Source organism: Calliopsis andreniformis, unplaced genomic scaffold (genome assembly GCF_051401765.1).
Source record: "Calliopsis andreniformis isolate RMS-2024a unplaced genomic scaffold, iyCalAndr_principal scaffold0133, whole genome shotgun sequence".
Taxonomy (NCBI): Eukaryota; Metazoa; Arthropoda; class Insecta; order Hymenoptera; family Andrenidae; genus Calliopsis; species Calliopsis andreniformis.
In genome coordinates, this window is record NW_027480542.1 from 930,990 (window position 1) to 948,568 (window position 17,579).

The 17,579-nt window shown below is 42.0% G+C and overlaps 1 protein-coding gene across 1 annotated transcript in view; it reads left to right on the forward strand.

Annotated features, from left to right (window-relative positions):
• The window catches only part of LOC143187638 (putative peptidoglycan muropeptide transporter SLC46), a 148,622-nt gene extending 131,658 nt beyond the window's left edge, over window positions 1–16,964 (forward strand). The window contains exon 6 of the mRNA XM_076391878.1: window positions 16,819–16,964. Coding sequence (XP_076247993.1) covers window positions 16,819–16,834 — 16 coding nt within the window. The 3' untranslated portion in view covers window positions 16,835–16,964. The remainder of the gene's footprint in view (window positions 1–16,818) is intronic.
• The last annotated feature ends 615 nt before the right edge of the window (window positions 16,965–17,579 follow it).

The following is a 17,579-nucleotide window of genomic DNA, read 5'->3' on the forward strand; positions in this document are numbered from 1 at the left end:
ATTCTGAAATTTTTGAATTTACTGAACCACATAGTTTTTATTGTCTTTTTGTTTCGAATGAGATATTTGAAATAATTGCAAACCAAAGAAATAAATATGCTACAAAAATAGTATCAGAAAAGCGATCACGTCGTCTTGATAGATGGATTGAAACAAATCCGAATGAAATAAAAAGATTTTTCGGCTTAATTCTATGGATGGGATTGGTGCGATTACCCAAAATTCACCTATATTGGAGCAAAAAAGAAGAATATCAGCAGACATTTCCAAGTACAGTGATGCCGAGAAATCGATTTCAATTACTTTTACGGTTCATTCATTTCAGTAACAATGAAGAAAACGATCCTAGTAATAGATTATTTAAAATTATTCATATTATCGAGATATTAAACAGAAATTTTAAAGAATACTACAATCCAGATGAAATATTATGCGTGGACGAATCATTGGTGCCCTTCCAAAGCCGCATAATATTTCGACAACATTTGAAACAGAAACGGCACCGATATGGAATTAAAGTTTTTAAATTATGTTGTGGTGCAGGATATACTTATTCTTTTCAAATATATTCTGGAAAAGACAAAAATAGAGATAAAACAGCAGGAACCGTATCGTCCGAGATTGTAATGTCTCTGTGCAAAGATTTATTGGGTAAAGGACGTACTATATGCACAGACAACTCGTATATGAGTGTTGATCTGGCAAAAAAGTTAATAGCAAAGAATACACAATTAATGGGTACACTAAGGAAAAATCGACGTGGAAATTCAGCAGAAGTAGTATCCAAAAAATTAAAACGTGGCGAACTCATTGCTCGCGAAAATAAATCCGGAATAACAATTTTAAAATGGAAAGACAAGAGAGATGTCTTGATGCTTTCAACAAAACATTCGACAGAAATGACTACTGTAAATAAGAAATTTTATTCGTGTGAAAAACCAAAAATGGTTGTGGAATATAATCTAGGAAAATCTTCAGTAGATTTATCAGACCAAATGATAGCTTACAGTTCACCACTACGCAAAACGTTAAAGTGGTATAGAAAATTAGCAATAGAACTGTTACTGAATACATGTATGGCAAATTCGATGATATTATTCAAACAAATAACAAGGAAAGATATTCAAATTTCCGAATTCAGAATGAAAGTCGCAATGTATTGTGACGTGGCACAAGTGCCAGTCACAAAGCCGAACCCTTCCCGGGTCAAGAGAAGCCTTTAGTACGCACCAGAGAGAGTCCAACGTATTTCTAACGTCTATTTTGCGCCCTAGCTCTCGGGATGTCTCAGAGGCCTAGATGGTAGCATCGGCAGGCGACAGGTGCGAGACCATCTCGACAACACCGACACGGTCTCCTGCGGCGGATCTTCGGGATTGGGGAGCGGCCAGGGTACCCGCCGCTCCAGAGTCACTTCACCCGGCGAGTGACACGATGCCGAAATTGGGAGGCTGTCGGAACCCATCGTGCCACTCAGGGAGGACACACGATGGGAGGGCTGCCACACGGATGTGAGAGGACGCACCGGTACATGGGGACCAGCCGACACGGGCGAGGTTGGCCACCTCACCCCGCGTTCCGGGGAGAGATCCTCGACGGAGAGGCGCAGGGACGAAGCCATGGGGGCCATCTCGCGGGCAGACGATGGCAGCGGACCCCGGAAGAGCGAAGTCTACTACTGCGCCTCGGATCCACGCCACAGGAAGAGTTCCAGGGGGACTCAGGGAGGACCTGCCAATCAGCCGTCAATCTTCGAACGGCGCAACGAATAATTGGTCGCGAGACTGTGCGAACTGAGCGAGCCAATCGGGGCACAGTGGGGGAAGCGTCGCGTGCCGAGATCCTGCTGTACGCAGCGATCTCGGCCTTCTTCTTGTACGGGACGCTGACCGATTCACAGGTGGTAAGTCTTCCTCCATTGTTCTCCCCGGTTGACTCGGACTAGATCGTTCGCAATCGAAATCTCGAGAGGGCCGACTCCTGGTGGTGGTACAGGCCGTGTTACAGGAAGAAAGCTTTCGCGTGCGAGTTTCTCGAAGCCTGCGGACTCGGCCAAACGGCGAGTCTGCGGCTTAGCGGCGCGTTAGCTAATGGTTGTCGCGTGCGGATACATCTTCGGCTTGCTGGTGTAACTTCGGTGCAACAGCAGCCACGCGGGCGGTTCTCTTTCGCGTGCCAAACGTGCGTTTCAACCTCGTCGTCGCTCGAAACCTTGTTACGCGATTATATTAGCGGGGAACGGGTAACTTCCCGCGGCCACGTGTCGCGGGACAGCGCGTGTACGAAATCGACCAAGTCCTGTAAGTTTCTCGCTGAAATATATCTTTTATTACCAGAGAAAACCGAGTTTTTACTGGCGTTCTCGCCGTAAGAACCCGAAATCCCGAAGCGTTTCCTCACTCTGCGCTCGAAAGGACCTCGCCCCTCTCCGCGCGAAGAGCTGGCCCGGGCCGCGGGTTTTGGAAAACAGGAGACGCGTTCCACGCCGGTATCGAAAGATACCTGGCGCCCACGGAAAACTCAAGGCGTGGGACGCGTCGTGGCCAGATCTGCATGCCCGTCCTAAGCCGAATACGGCTCGGCGGGGCGGTCACGTCGCAGTATTTAACAAAATGTCGTGATCATGAAGCTGAAGTTTCCATTTCTCCACATGAAATGTTGCTGAAAAAACCACGACATGAATTAAAAGCAATGCTGGGAAAAGCTCGAACGGTCCGAAGATTTTGCAAAATTTGTTATCAAAAAAATTCAAAGAGGCTAGGAAGAATAATTGCAAAAAACTGTACCAAAAAAGTCGTGACATATTGTAAAGACTGTGCTGGTTCACCCTTCCTTTGTTTAGAATGTTTTAATACGACACATCGTAACGTGCGCGCATAATAAAACTATATTAAATGTATAAATAAAACTATTTTCAAATGTTTTATATTGCATTCATTTCTTCAGACCCCTACATCAACGATCATAATCATAATAAGAAATTATAAGTGTTGTCTTTTGTCTGCCTTTCTTATTTTTTTTTTCAATCCGGGCACGTCGGTCACCGGTGGCCCCCATGGCGTCACAGCCAAATTAAGTGCCGGTCTCCGGTGAACCCCGTGGCATTCAACCTGTTAAAAGAAAAAGCATAGTCTATGAAACTTATTTCTTAACCGCACGCCACACGAATCCTACTCCCTGTTCACAGGTAAGCCGCTCTATCTGTGGACGTTTTATGTACAACGACACACGATTCGTTACATAATGGTAAACACATACTTATCAATACAGTATTAAAATATTTAAGAAAAATTAAAACTAATGTTGAAATGTATAATCACTGTATCTTTTATACATCTTATTCATATTATTTGTATGTACCTATAAGTAAATATATTTATAAACATACATGAATTTTAATCTATAGATACTGCGACTGTATCCAATGACACATCTTCATGTAATCCCAGAGCTCCTATCCAATTATCCGTAACCAAATTATCAGCCCAAGCAAAACAGTTCATCAATCTTTAGAAGAACCATTAATAACTTACGTAGTAAGCACAATAGACTTAGAAATAAGAATCCGAAAGTAAAAGAAAATAAAAATAGTGTACTATCAGGAGTTTTCCCCGCGTCGAGCTGCCGTGAGCTCGAGGCATGATAACTTCGGGCGATCTGCCCAGCAAGCTGCTCGAAATAGAGGACTCTCGACTAGCTGGGCGCCAGGCATTCTCGTGTCGATTTACGCAAAGGATCGACAACAAAATGCAACCCGCAGTGCAGGGCCCGGCAAAACTTCAGCTAGCTCCTGAAGAGATGAAACAGGCCGTGGGTTGGACGGTAGTGGAGAGGATCGCCTTCATGGCAAGGCTAGAGAACGAAACAGCATCTATCTTCCACAGGTGTGTTGTTCCAAATTATTCGGCACGCGTTTTCGGCACGGCAACGGAAGACTCGCGGATGTTCGGAAATACTACGCAATACGCGCGTCCGCTACAATCGGTACGCGCGGACTCGTCCGGTACAATTATTCCCGATGTTAACTAGCGAGAGTTACGGTGACTTCAGCAATACGGAAACAAGTTGATCATTACTAGCTATCTCGACTACGGAAAAATGACGGAATTAGTCGGAGATAAGTTCGATAAAATCGTACAATTTAAGATACCTCAGTCGTTACAAAACCCGATTCGAGACGCTCCTGGGGGAAACCCGAATCACGCCCGACACTATGACACTCCGTGCCCGATAAAATAATTGAGACCAGTAATCTGTATAGCTTACCCTGATTACAATGGATCGTAAGTCGGCAATTCGTATTCTTTTGCTATGTAATTGTTCGATACTAGCTACGGCACGTGTGACAGTGTCTAGCACGCGCGAGCGCCGCAGCCCCTACACGTACTCGCTCTAGTCCAGGTGCGCACTCGAGGAACGGCGCCCCGCTCCTCTCCGGCGACGATCCACTTTCCAGCATCGTGGAGATTACCCCAGGACTTCAATGTATGGCTCCTGCCGCCTGGACAACCTCCAAGCTCGCCTCCACCCTCGCCTTTTCCATTGAGCCTCTCCAGAAGGGCGGCACCGCGGGACCTTTCCCCAGCTCGTGTGCGGCAAATTTTCCTTGGCTCCTCAGGTCCTGCGCGAGAGCGGCAAGTCCCACAGCTCCGAAGGTGGAGCATGGATATAGGAATTTTCACGAAAGCGCGCGCTCCGTCTTTTTACTGCGAACGTACCCATTCATTGCTTCGAGATAGAAAACAGAGACTGCACGTGTATCGGGTCGAAAGGGCCCGTAGAGAAGAGGAACAGAAAAATAATTTTCACCCCATTCACGATGCTTGACCTTGTCCGAGCATAGTGGCTAAAACCCTGTGCAAGCGCCGACAGAAATGGTCGGAGCGTATCGTAACGGTCAAGCATCGTGAATAGGGTGCAAAATTATTATTTGGGACACCCTGTACATATATAATGAAAAGGTACGTTCGTACAAGTATGTACGGGTACAACATTTACTCCCAGCAGATTATGATCGGCGGATTGAATATTCAAGGTGGTGATGGGAGAAGTGAAAAGGAATCCGTCGTTCTGCAAATACATATTGTGGACGGATGAAGCTCTTTTTACCAGAGAAGGTTACTTTAACGCCCACAATATGCATGTGTGGAACGACGAAAATCCTTCTGCACTTCGGTCACGGTCAGCACAAGTTCGCTGGTCGATTAACATATGGGCGGGCATTTGCGGCAACTTTAGCGTTGGACCATACATTTTATCAAATAGGTTAGACGGTCCAGCATACAGAGTTTTTTTAGAACATGTTCTGCCGGAACTCCTGGACGACATTCCATACGAGATCCGGCAGAACATGTTCTACCAACACGACGGAGCTCCAGCTCACCACGCCGCGAATGTCCGCGCCTACTTAAATGACATTTTCGCGGGCAGGTGGATTGGCCGCGGCGGTCCTGTTCCGTGGCCCCCACGATCACCAGATATGAACCCGCTCGATTTTAGCTTCTGGGGGTTCCTGAAGGTAACTAGATTATTGCTGTTATTGCTTACTTATTTTTGTCATAGGTATTGTGTCTTTACTTACGTTTCAACAACAATCATTTTAGACTGAGGTGTACCGTCAACCGCTGGAGTCGCCAGAGGAGGCAGTAGCACGAATGCACGGTGCGCTGACAAAACTGACACCTGCTATATTGGAGGGCATTCAGCGGAGCATTGTCAGGCGAGCAGAAACGTACATACAAACTGGCGGCGGTTACGTCGAGCATTTACTCAATTAACAACAATCGGCCCCTTTCGGGGCCACCAATTCTTTTTACAACGTAGGAACAACAAGTTCCATTAAAAACAAATTCAGTGATTGTATCACTTGATCAGTGTTGGTGGTCGTGCAGTAAAGTAAATACATCTTCGATACAGCAATAACTCGGATGCACTTGACGTCACGACCCTTTATTTCGGGTGGTGGCGTATACCTGCGATCAGCTGTGCACAGAGCGCTGACCTACCATACAACCATTTCGTCGACAGATGTTACGGCTCGGCACAGTGCCCTAGCGGCACAGGTTTCTAAAAAGGAAGGAAAGGAATTACCGAAAGGGTGAGTTTTATTCAATTTGTCGGTAATCAGTAATTTTTAAATTTAACGCAGGCTATGACTTCTTGTCGACGATATCTCTCCGACGAAGCGAGATATCGAAAAGTGCCAATCTTCCTTTTTGACTCCTTTACCCGTAACAAGTAAAAAAGCAAGAGTAACATTTTTCGATATCTCGCACCGTTTTCGAGACAATCGACTCCGAAGTTCGCGATTTCCCACCACTGGTACTGACTCGCTTGTTCGCGTACGAGCGCGGCAGCATAGCGCGTAGCCTACTCTACCGCGGGCGCTCCACCGGCATACTCGCGTTCTGATTGGTCGGGGTTTTCTGTTAATATCTCGTTAACGAAGCCCCGAAGAACATTTTCGCTAAGGAAAAAGTTGTTTCAAATCAACCCCCGAATTACCCCTTTTAAGGAACTCCAACATTTTTGGGACACCCTGTACATATACAGTATGTCCCACGAAATCCTGGACAGTCGATTATTTGCTAACCTATTAAAGATACGAAAAAAGTTTTTATATGAAATTGAATGGCAAGAGAGGGCTGATTTATTGACCGTAACAATTTTTTTTATCATTATTGTTTACAGAGATATGAAAGTTAAGTTTGGTTTTTTAAATGGGATTATATATATATATATATATATATATATATATCTCTGTAAACAATAATGATAAAAAAAAATTGTTACGGCCAATAAATCAGCCCCCTCTTGCCATTCAATTTCGCATAAAAACTTTTTTCGTATCTTTAATAGGTTAGCAAATAATCGACTGTCCAGGATTTCGTGGGACATACTATATAATGAAAAGGTTTTTACAATGCCGCAGTGTAGCGTAAAACACTGTAACAATCGTACAAGAAGACTTGCCATTTTGGGATCAAGAAATGAAAATACGAGTAATATTTCGTATCACCGGTTAGAAACATATTGTAGTTGTGTATATAAAAACTAAATTGCATTATTAAAATGAAATAAACAATGCAAAATTACACGTGTAATTATTTTTTTAATAGATTTCCAAAAAATAAAAAATTGAAATTGGCTTGGATAGAAATACTGAAGTTAAATGCAAAATCGCTTTCAACCGAAGCCAGAATTTGTTCTGCACATTTTGCAGAAAATGCATTTGTTACTGTTCATGGTATAAAGAGACTTCGACCAAACGTACCAGCATGTATAGGTATACTGCATGCAATTATTATTATTTTGTTTTCATTACAAATTGGCATTAATGTTATTTTATACAGTAATTGTTCCACGTATCTGATTTATAATATGATTTATATTGTTTAGGACCTGTATCTGAAGGTACTTCAAATGATATAGAAATTGCAAACGATTCTGTTTCTAATACTTCCGCAGCAGATAGAATCACATTGGCTGTTCCCAGTCCCAGTGCGTCAAATGACGTAGAAATTGTAACTGATTCTGATTCTAAAACTTTCGCAGTAGACAGAGCTACATCAGTTATTTCTGGTTGCAGTCAATGTAAAAAATATAGAATCTTATTTAATATAATATGTATAATAATTTCATACAACATGTAAATTTTTCTTACATTGTATTTTTTAAATTTTTTACTTATGGATGAGTCAGTATTAATCTCCCTTGAGAATAAACAGCATCGCAAGACATTGCAAGACACAAAGAATTTTTATCAAAGCAAGATAAAAGTTTTGCAACAAAAGCTTCGACGAAAGGAATCACGAATTATTCGTTTAAACACAATTTTGGACAAACTGAAGACAAACAACATGCTAAGAGAAGAAGAAGTGCAAATGCTACAGGACATAGATGGGCCAAATTGTCAAATAATAGAAAGGCAATTGCGGAAAAACAGAAGTGAATCTGTAAACAAACAATTTGATAATAGACTGAAATCATTTGCTTTAACTTTGCACTATTATTCACCAAAAGCTTGCAAATATGTACGAGAACAATTCGACAATTGTTTACCACATAGTAAAACAATTTCTAAGTGGTATCAGAGTATTGAAGGGAAGCCTGGTATCATGGTTGAGACTGTTAATGCTATAAAACAAAAAAACAAATAGTGTTGATTATCAACTGCTTGGATCACCAGTGTTTGATTGAAATTCGTAAACACGTAGAATATGATGGTCACAAATTTAATGGATATGTGGACATGGGTAATAATATATCCACCTCTGATACAGCAATTGCAACAAATGCTTTGGTTTTCATGGTTGTTTGTATAAATGTTGCATGGAAAATTCCGCTGGCTTATTTTTTAATTGATAAGGTCAATTCAGAATAGAAAAAGAATTTGGTTTTTCAATGCATGACTTGTTTGCACGAAACTGGCATGCAGATTGTGAGTGTAACGTGTGATGGAACAGCTACAAACTTTGCAATAATGCAACAGTTGGGGTGTAATTTTACGAACATTGCCTCATTACAGACAACATTTCAGCATCCGGTAACTAAGGAACCAGTAGTAATATTTCCCGATCCATGCCATATGTTAAAATTGGTATGAAATGCATTTAGCGACATGAAACATTTTATTGATGAAAATAACAGATCTGTTAAATGGGAGTACCTTGAACAGCTACACAATCTACAAACAAGAGAGGGAATGCATTTAGCAAATAAATTACGAACTACACATATTCAATATGATAAACAAAAAATGAAAGTTAGACTAGCTGCACAAATGTTAAGCAGGTCTGTGGCAAACTCATTACAGTATTGCACAGACGTATTAAAGCTGGATGATTTCAAGTATGCTGAAGGCACCATTCAATTTTTAAATATCTTTAATGACCTCTTTGATATATTCAATTCCAAAAGTACAAAACAAGCCGGTTTTAAGAAAATAATATGTATGGAAAATTATTCAACATTTAAAGACAGATTAAAAACGGCAAAAACTTATATTACATCACTAAGGTTGAATAATAGAGAGCTTATATATGCTAGTCGTAGAAAAACTGGGTTTCTTGGATTCTTAATGCGTATTAATAGTATAGAAGTTCTACATAAAACTTTATGCGTAGAGAAAAATGTATTGAAATACATCCCTTGTTATAAATTAAATCAGGACCATATTGAGTTGCTGTTTGGATGTATTAGGTCACGAGGAGGTGGGAATAACAATCCCATGTCTAGGCAGTTCCAAGCAATCATGAAAAGAATACTAGTTCATTGCCAGTTAAGGAACATTTCCAATGGCAATTGTATAGCTTTAGAAGAAATTTGCTTTCTGCATGTTACTTCATTTAATAAAACAGTGAATTCAGAAGATGTGATTCGATGGACGACTGGATTACATCACCTAGAAGAAGAAACTATTATTACAGAAAATGAGATGAATGACCATGATTATATTCCAGATGTAAGAAACTTTAACGAATTCGGGGAAGAAGTAACAATGTATATTGCTGGATACATTGTCATGCAATTAGAGAAAAGAATTGTGTGTAACGAATTGTATGGCAAATACTGAGGTAAAAATTGCTTGCAATTATTGCTATTTTGAAAATAAAATGGAACAAAAATAAAGATTTTTCATATCTATGGGTTCTAACCTTTAATCATTTTACTTTGATCTCTCAATAACATGCATTTACAGGATACAATTAACACTTCAATATATTGATTTATAAATAAGACATGTTAGAAAAGTCGAAGTTAACGTATACTCGAATGGGGCATGTGCTTTTCGTCAACGTGCTTTCTCTTTCGACGGTCAAGTGGGTACCTCTAGGGTTACCATAAACACCGGAAAGGGCGATACTGATGAAGGCGTCCTCATGGCTAAAAAGACGGTCGAAGGACCATTCTTGTACGAACAGTCGTTGTGACTGGTGAAACGCAGGAATAAACCTCGCACAGTTTTGCTATTAGCGTAAACGCCTACAAGGTGTCTTTATTTTGACCGCTCATTACGCCGATCCTGATTTTCCGTCTTACAGACACTTTATTTCTGTATTTTATGGAAAATATTTTATCGTATGTGTTGAGTTTTCATAGGAATGGGAAAGTCGTTTTACCACGACACGTGGTAGCACAATGAATACACCTTTTAATCCTTTGCATCTGTCTATTATAAGTGTGAGAGAACAAAAAGAAACTCGAATGTCGTGAGTGACGACATTATACGAATCTGGTATTATAAAGCTTATAATGTGAAAAGAAACACAACGTTACAAAATAAATTTCGCCGCACGTCTATATTTGAGGACCCGTTCGACATAGCGTCCTCACGAGCACACCAGCACCTCCGCACCGCGGCACCACATACCCAAACAGGAAACGGAAAAATAAGTTCTCCATAACCGGAAACAACTGATACCGCGAACCGCGTATAATTATTATTCAACAGTATGTACATTTATAATTGTTAACAAAGTGAAGGTCTCACATTGAAATTTCTCGCATTTATACTATAACCCAGAAACCACGTGACCGTATCCCCTGTTACGTACGGAGAATATTTTCCGTCTACTCTCCCAAATATTCAAGTCTCTGCCTATTAAGAGAAAACGCCCTAGCACTCTCGTTTTTTTCGTTATCTTAATGTAAGCGCGACTCCGAGCAGCTGGGTAGCAACCATCACGCTGTACCGACTGTGAGAAATTTCCATATAAAGAAATTTCTAACGAATCCCCGCTCATTTTCCGGCCTATATAAACCCAGAGATTTTAACCCTAACGGATTCAGAACAGTACCGTCACGTTGATAATCAAGTTCGTCAGAGATGGTTGCTATCCAGTTAGATCAGGCTAAAGTTCCCTTTCGAGTCTACAGTTAACCTCATAGAATCCGCGAGTCGGCATAAATTCTATCTGGCAATTCCTACGACCACTCTGTAAGTCCCCGCATCGCCAGTGCGTTAACACCGTGCATTAAAATCATACACTTTACGCGACAACACTACACTGTACACTTGTACGTAAAGACTGATTTAGAATATATTTAAGTATTCATTGTAATTTTGCGTAGATTGCTTACAAACCTATAACTACCTTAAGCGATCCCATTCAAAGTTGACAGATCCACCACGATACAGCTTAACCGCTCAAGTTGTATCAATTAATAATTTAAAAAGTTACGAGGCTCACTAACATCTCCTGCGGCTCTCTGATCTTACATCAGTTTCGTCCGCTTACCCTTACTTCCAAAGAAACTGCATTCAACCTAGTGGCTCCTCGATTTATTCGAGTTCGTCCACGAAAGCTAACCTATCCTGTAGCTAACTGATTTTTACATCAGTTTCGTCTACTTCCTACAGCTACCTGATACCAGGTTCGTCTGTACATTATCCAACTTCCTTACAGCACCCTGATTTCGCATCAGGCTCGTCTGTTCGAATTCGCCAACCTCCTTAACAGCACCTCAATTTAATTTGAGTTCGTCTGTAAAACTGATCCTAGTGACTCCCTGATTTCGCATCAGGTACGTTCACAAACTCACTCTCCTGCGGCTCATTGATCACCGATCAGTTTCGTCCGCAAGCACACCTATCCTCAGAGGCTACCTGATTTTACATCAGGTCCGTCCTCGTCTACAATAATCCTAATGGCTCACTGATCTCGCATCAGTTTCGTCCGTGTACCAACCAACACATCAACCACTATATTCTTTGGAATTATACCTATCCTCGACGGTCTCTCGCGCTGCTCGCCTCCCGTCTCGTAACACCCCGCACCTCAGGAACAGCTTCACTACCCTCGCCTAAAAACGGAGGGAGGGGGAGGGAGGGGGGGGGGGGGGGGGGGGGGGGTTATGCTTCATCCTTTTATTCCTATATCCATGCAGTGGAGTGCCCTTGCTTCTCCCGGTAGTATGATGACACCTTGATCCGAAAACTGCGTGGCCGGACGACGGAGACGGCCATCGGGGTCCCTCAGGCTACTTACATGGGCCCTGAAACGTCGTGTGCACTCGACGTGGAGTTACCCGAAATTAGCGTGAATTCGGAAGTACGGTACGGTCCTCCAGGAGGCGGTCTTTCTCGCAAGGGGCCGTACGGTCCTTTTCGTTACCTAGTCCCTAACGGCAACATGACGCTAGGCGTAACGTTATAGTACATATTGAGAAACTATTAAGAAGCAGGGACTTATACCGGTACCTGTAATACCGTTAGAATACCGGTATTTTCGGTTATATTTCCAAAACCCTTATGAAAACCGAAATATCAAAATACCGGTATGACGTTATACCTCTATATGAAAATATCGGTATGTATACCCATATACCTTTTTTCGGTATGTATACCTATATACCTTTTTTCGGTTTTTAAGAGCAGTCATGGAATAAATTTACTGTATAGGCATTCCATAATCGAAAAGTATTTCTTTTCACATTTTCATTACATTTAGAGCCGTATATCGGTTATACGCTTCTTTGACCCATTCCATTATTGAAAGTTGGAAGATATTCCACTCGATGAAATATTAAGAAATGTTTCTCCATGTAATCGTTGACGAGATCATAGCTATTCGTTCATTTGCTTCGAACCTTCGTGCCTCGTGCATTGAACAAATATAAAAAAGAAAAAATTTATTTTTGAGTGTTCACTTAGTTTATTATTTATATTATTAGTATATTATTTGTATTTTTCAGTATTTTTTAGTATTTTTTAGTATTTTTAGTATTTTTCTTCAAATTATTAATGCTGGTGTTCACTTCATTAGTGTTTATATTAATTTTATTGCTAGTATTTAAGTAAACAATGGGTCGAAAGTGGGCAAATGCTGTATATAAATATTACGAGTATAATTCAGCTCGCAACAAATCAATTTGTTTAATTAGGGAATGGAATCATGAAGTTACCGTAAGTAATTTATACATATATATCTGAACATTATAATGTTCAACACGTTTTGATTTTGTAAATTTTAATAAACATTTCTTATAGACCTTGTCGAACAGTGTTATTTTAAGTAATACCCACTTTTAGGGAAGTCGTGGTACTAATTTGTTATCACACTATCACATTTGTCTTCGACGCATCCGAAAGAGTTTACCGTAATAATGTTATGCAATAAAAAACGAAAACAGGAAAACACAGATAATTCAAATTCAAGACATATGAATTGTAGGGAAACAGTGCTAAATAAATGTGTCGATTTGGTCACTATTCATCATGGTCGACCCCTTGCTTAATAAATGATACAACAACTCCCACGTACGCCGATTCCGGCATCTCTAGTCCAAGAAAGAGGGCTGTTTAATATGGCACTGATCTCTCAGCAAGCGCTAAAAATCGTATATACTTCTTTGCGTAGGGGTCTTATGGAAACCTTCCAGACTGTATCTAATACTCTTTCATCCAAAAATAGTCTGTTTTGGAGTGGCTCCCTTTATGATGGATGGGGGACGAGGGGATAATTGGGTTTGTCAACCGCCGGGCATATGCACTTGCCCTATTGCACCCGTTGGAGACTCACAAAAACATCGGTTACAGGAGAGTGCCTTAAGAGCCGTTTCGCTTCTTGTTATTTGCACGCTACAGATAGCTGCCATGCTCTGTATGCCTTATCTGTCGCGGCTGCTTATTAGTTCCAAGGCCTGTAAATCTTATCGCGAGATCGCGATTGACGTGATGGCCGCCTTTCGGCCGTGGCGGTAACTAACAGTGTCGCGGTTCCGCGAGACTGCGGAGTTCGCCAAGATCTGTTTTTTTTTTTTTTTTTTAACTGATGTTTATTATCATAATACAAAACGTTCACATTTAATGGCGATAATAAACATAGAAAAATAGCCAAATAAGATATTATTAAACTATAACGCTGCTTGACCATCCGCAAATAGTTCTCACAGTATAACATGGTTTTGTTCATAAACTTAAAATAATAAAAATAAATGGCTTTTCGTGACAAGCATTTGGCGCTTTAACAAATATTGTTGCATGAGCAATGGTACGTGGGGAAAAATGACTAAAAAAACTCCTGTGACAGTAATGATTACAAAGCGTGTGATACTCTAACTAGTATGTATTAGAAGGGAACAATACTTGAACTACCTCAATGGGTAGGTCTTATTAATAATGACTAATCAGTCTTTCTTTTTATTTTTTAATTTTATTATATTGCGGGCCGCTAGTTCGGGTAAGTATTTGTCGGTCGGATTGAGTCATCAATATTTTTTGAAATCCAGTCTATGGAAGTCACAAAAATCTCTATAGGGCAATGATATTGAGAATTTGAACATGTTTCTGTTCGTCAGGAATTCGTTGGGATTGAGCGCAATTCTCTTGTCCGCCTTATTGCGGCGTCAGTAATATATTTCGCTGAGATCTGTAAAATAGAAAGGTTGCCTGGTAACCAATAGTAACCAAAGTATTGAAGTGGGATGGCGGCCATATTATTACGTCACCCAGCGTGCCACAACGCCAGAGCAGCCGCGACTGTGATCATACTCTGACGTGCGAAGTGAACTGATTCATCGAGTGCAAAAGAAAAGCTATTAATTATCTATTTTATATATTAGTTTTTATATATTATTCTGATACTTATATCGTGATAAATAAATTTTATTGACATGCCAGGTGGTACTGTTTGCAGTGTTGCTATGTGTAAAAGCAACTCAAAAAAAGTAAAGGAAAATCAGGAGCATATAATATTTTTTACATTTCCTAAAGATCATGAAATTAGGACAGAATGGATCAGAAAATGCTACGGGAAAGATAAATTTAATTCAGAATACAAAAAAATATGTAGTTTACATTTTAAACCCAATTGTTTAAAAAGCGGTTATATAACGGGCATTTGACTCGTCCGCGAGATTCGTGATCTGTTGGTATACGTGACCGATCGAAGGTCGCCTTCGGTTGAAGATTCCGTTGTCCTAACAGCAAAACAACGGTCAGTTGCCGTATGACTCGTTTTATCGTTAAAATTGAAGTTCAAACACAGTAAACATTGTCGAGCAACGGTTTTGAACTCCAGGCCCGATGTCGAGTGGGGACATCGAAGCCTGAAGGAGAGAAAGAGTATATCGTATTACATTAGGACGATAAAAAAAGATAATTGGTGAGCGCCGTGTAGTGGTAAAAATTAGCACGTTCCCCGCTTTGCGGAGACACACGCGGCTCTCGCCCCAGTCGTCTTATGGCAGTCTAGCTTGCGACAGTCAGTTCGACCGATCGTCAAGCTCATATCAGCGTAGCCAGTTCCAAGGTTTTAAGTAGTTTGTGACCACGCTGTGCGTGGTCGCCGGGGGAAGCGAGGAAGAAGGTGCCGCCTCAGTCGGGCGCCGGGTTCGTGTAGCGAATGAAGGGAGTCAGCTATATCTTGGTTTTTAAACAGTCCTTTATTGCTCTCTAGTTACGCACGGCGGGAGAGGCCGGATGCCCCTCGTATACGATTCGGAGTGGGAGCCGCTGCTCCTTCTCGGCGAGTGGGGAGTCCCACCTAGTCGCTCGCGTTGGGAGTCGTAGCTCCCCGGTTAGTCGGCGTCGGTAGGTTGGGAACCACTGTTCCCTACGGCATGCGGTAGAGGGGATGTGGTATCCCCAACGGCGGTGTCGGTGAATGTTGGGAGCCGCTGCTCCGCGCTGTGCTTACAGTACGCCAAGGAGTAGGATCATCGGGATTGGAATCTGAGGTTGGCGCTACAGGCCACGGCGGCTACGCCACCCGTTGACCATGGGCCGAAGAGTCCTTTGTCTGTGTCCACCGGGCTACGCCACGGGTGATGCACAGAGACCCGAGGTTGGTGACGCGGAGAGGTAACTCTCCCGTCGAGGATCACGGTTATTACCACAAGGAGCGGTTGGAACACCACCTCCAAGGGTCCGTTGGAGGACTGCGGACATTCTATTACAAAAGAGAGAACCAGCTCGCTGTAGGCACGCTCGGTAACTGGAACGCTCTGCCGCCTGGTCCGGCCTGCCCGCCTTTTATTCTCGCGGTGTCGCGATTTCACTCGCGAAATCGCGAGACTCCGCGGTTGCCGCCTGGTGGCCGCGGCGCGAACCAGGACGGCCTCGAGTGGGGAGTTCGCGGCCTTCCTCTTACTCGTTACAAGTTTGGTTACCAGACACTTGAAATCTCACACGCTTCACAGCTGAAACGTTGTCTCCTGCGACTAGGAAGCTGCTCTGTTCGATTAATACGTATTATACGTACGATAGAGCACCTAGTCCGTCAAAGGTGACAATTTAGCGAGATTTGCGCTCTTGGAATCGGGAGCTGCCCTGATTCTCTGAGTTTCGTCTTCGTCGAGGAGCAACAAAGGCCGCTGCCTGGTTGATCTCTGAGAGACGGGTTACAACAGAGAGAGCTAACGTACGTGCCTATCACCTCTGCGTTAATCGCGCTCTGCCACCCCGTTTAGAAACAACCCCTGTGTGACGAATAGAAGCACACGGTGAAGTGAACGGAGTCGCGGAGCCTCTGGCCGCCCTCAGCCTCCAGGACTAGCAATCGCTAGTTATAGTGTGTCCCCCCGCTCGCGAATCCCCGAAGTTATTGGGATTCGTACGAAACGAGCCTTTCTATAAGGTGCAAGGTGAAGAGAAGAGGCCCCCCCTCATCTCCAGCCACTCGCTCATCGACTTCTTCTTCGCTACAGAAGAAGAGTCGATGATACAGTCCACTGCATTACCTTCGCGTTGCAGTCAAGGTATTGCTATCCCCACCACATAGGCTCGTGATCGAAGCCTGGAGTCGGGAATCTTCGGTACAGCTTGATTTACACTCTCGCTTACCGCCGCGGTTCCGCCGCGTTTCTCTTTTTCAGACGCCAACGTCACTGAAGGAAAGACCGAGCCGGCGTCACCGCGAACACCAAGGGCCCTCCGATCCACCATCTACCACTGGAGCCGCCGAGGACCGGAGCAGCTCCCAGCCCCCACAGACACAGCAAAAATCCAAATAAAGGTCATGATTAAGTTCTTTTAAGGGCCGACTTAAAATTGAATTTGTGTACCTGTTTCTTTCTTTATAGCCTCACTCTCACCTTATCCGGACCTCCGTTAGATCACTTTATTTTAAGCGATTCTAACACCAATGATTATGAGGATGAGTTACAAGCTAGATTAACTGGATCACAATTACAAAAGCTAAAAAGAACTGGTAAATAGATTATATTAGCGGTTTATATTTGTTTATACCTTTTTTTTTTTAAATACTAATTTTGTTTTTTAGCAATTTCTTCATTAAACTTATTACCAAATAGTATTTGAGTATTATTTCATTAATATATCCACTACCACCATGAATTCGATGAATCTGGCCAAAAATATGACATCATTTAAACTGTTTTATTCTGTAGATGTTATTAAGTGCAGTAGAACTTTGATTATCCGAACTCAAAATAGATAGTTAATTTCTTTTTATTTTCGATAAATTATTAGTACAATAGTATAAAATGATAGGTCGAGATTTAATCGAGGTCCTTCTATAGTTTCATCGTTATTACTTCAAATAGTCAAAAATCTAAATAATAAAGATCGAGGAAAGCCCAGTTCGGTTAATCTAGGTTCTACTGTAGTTTTGACA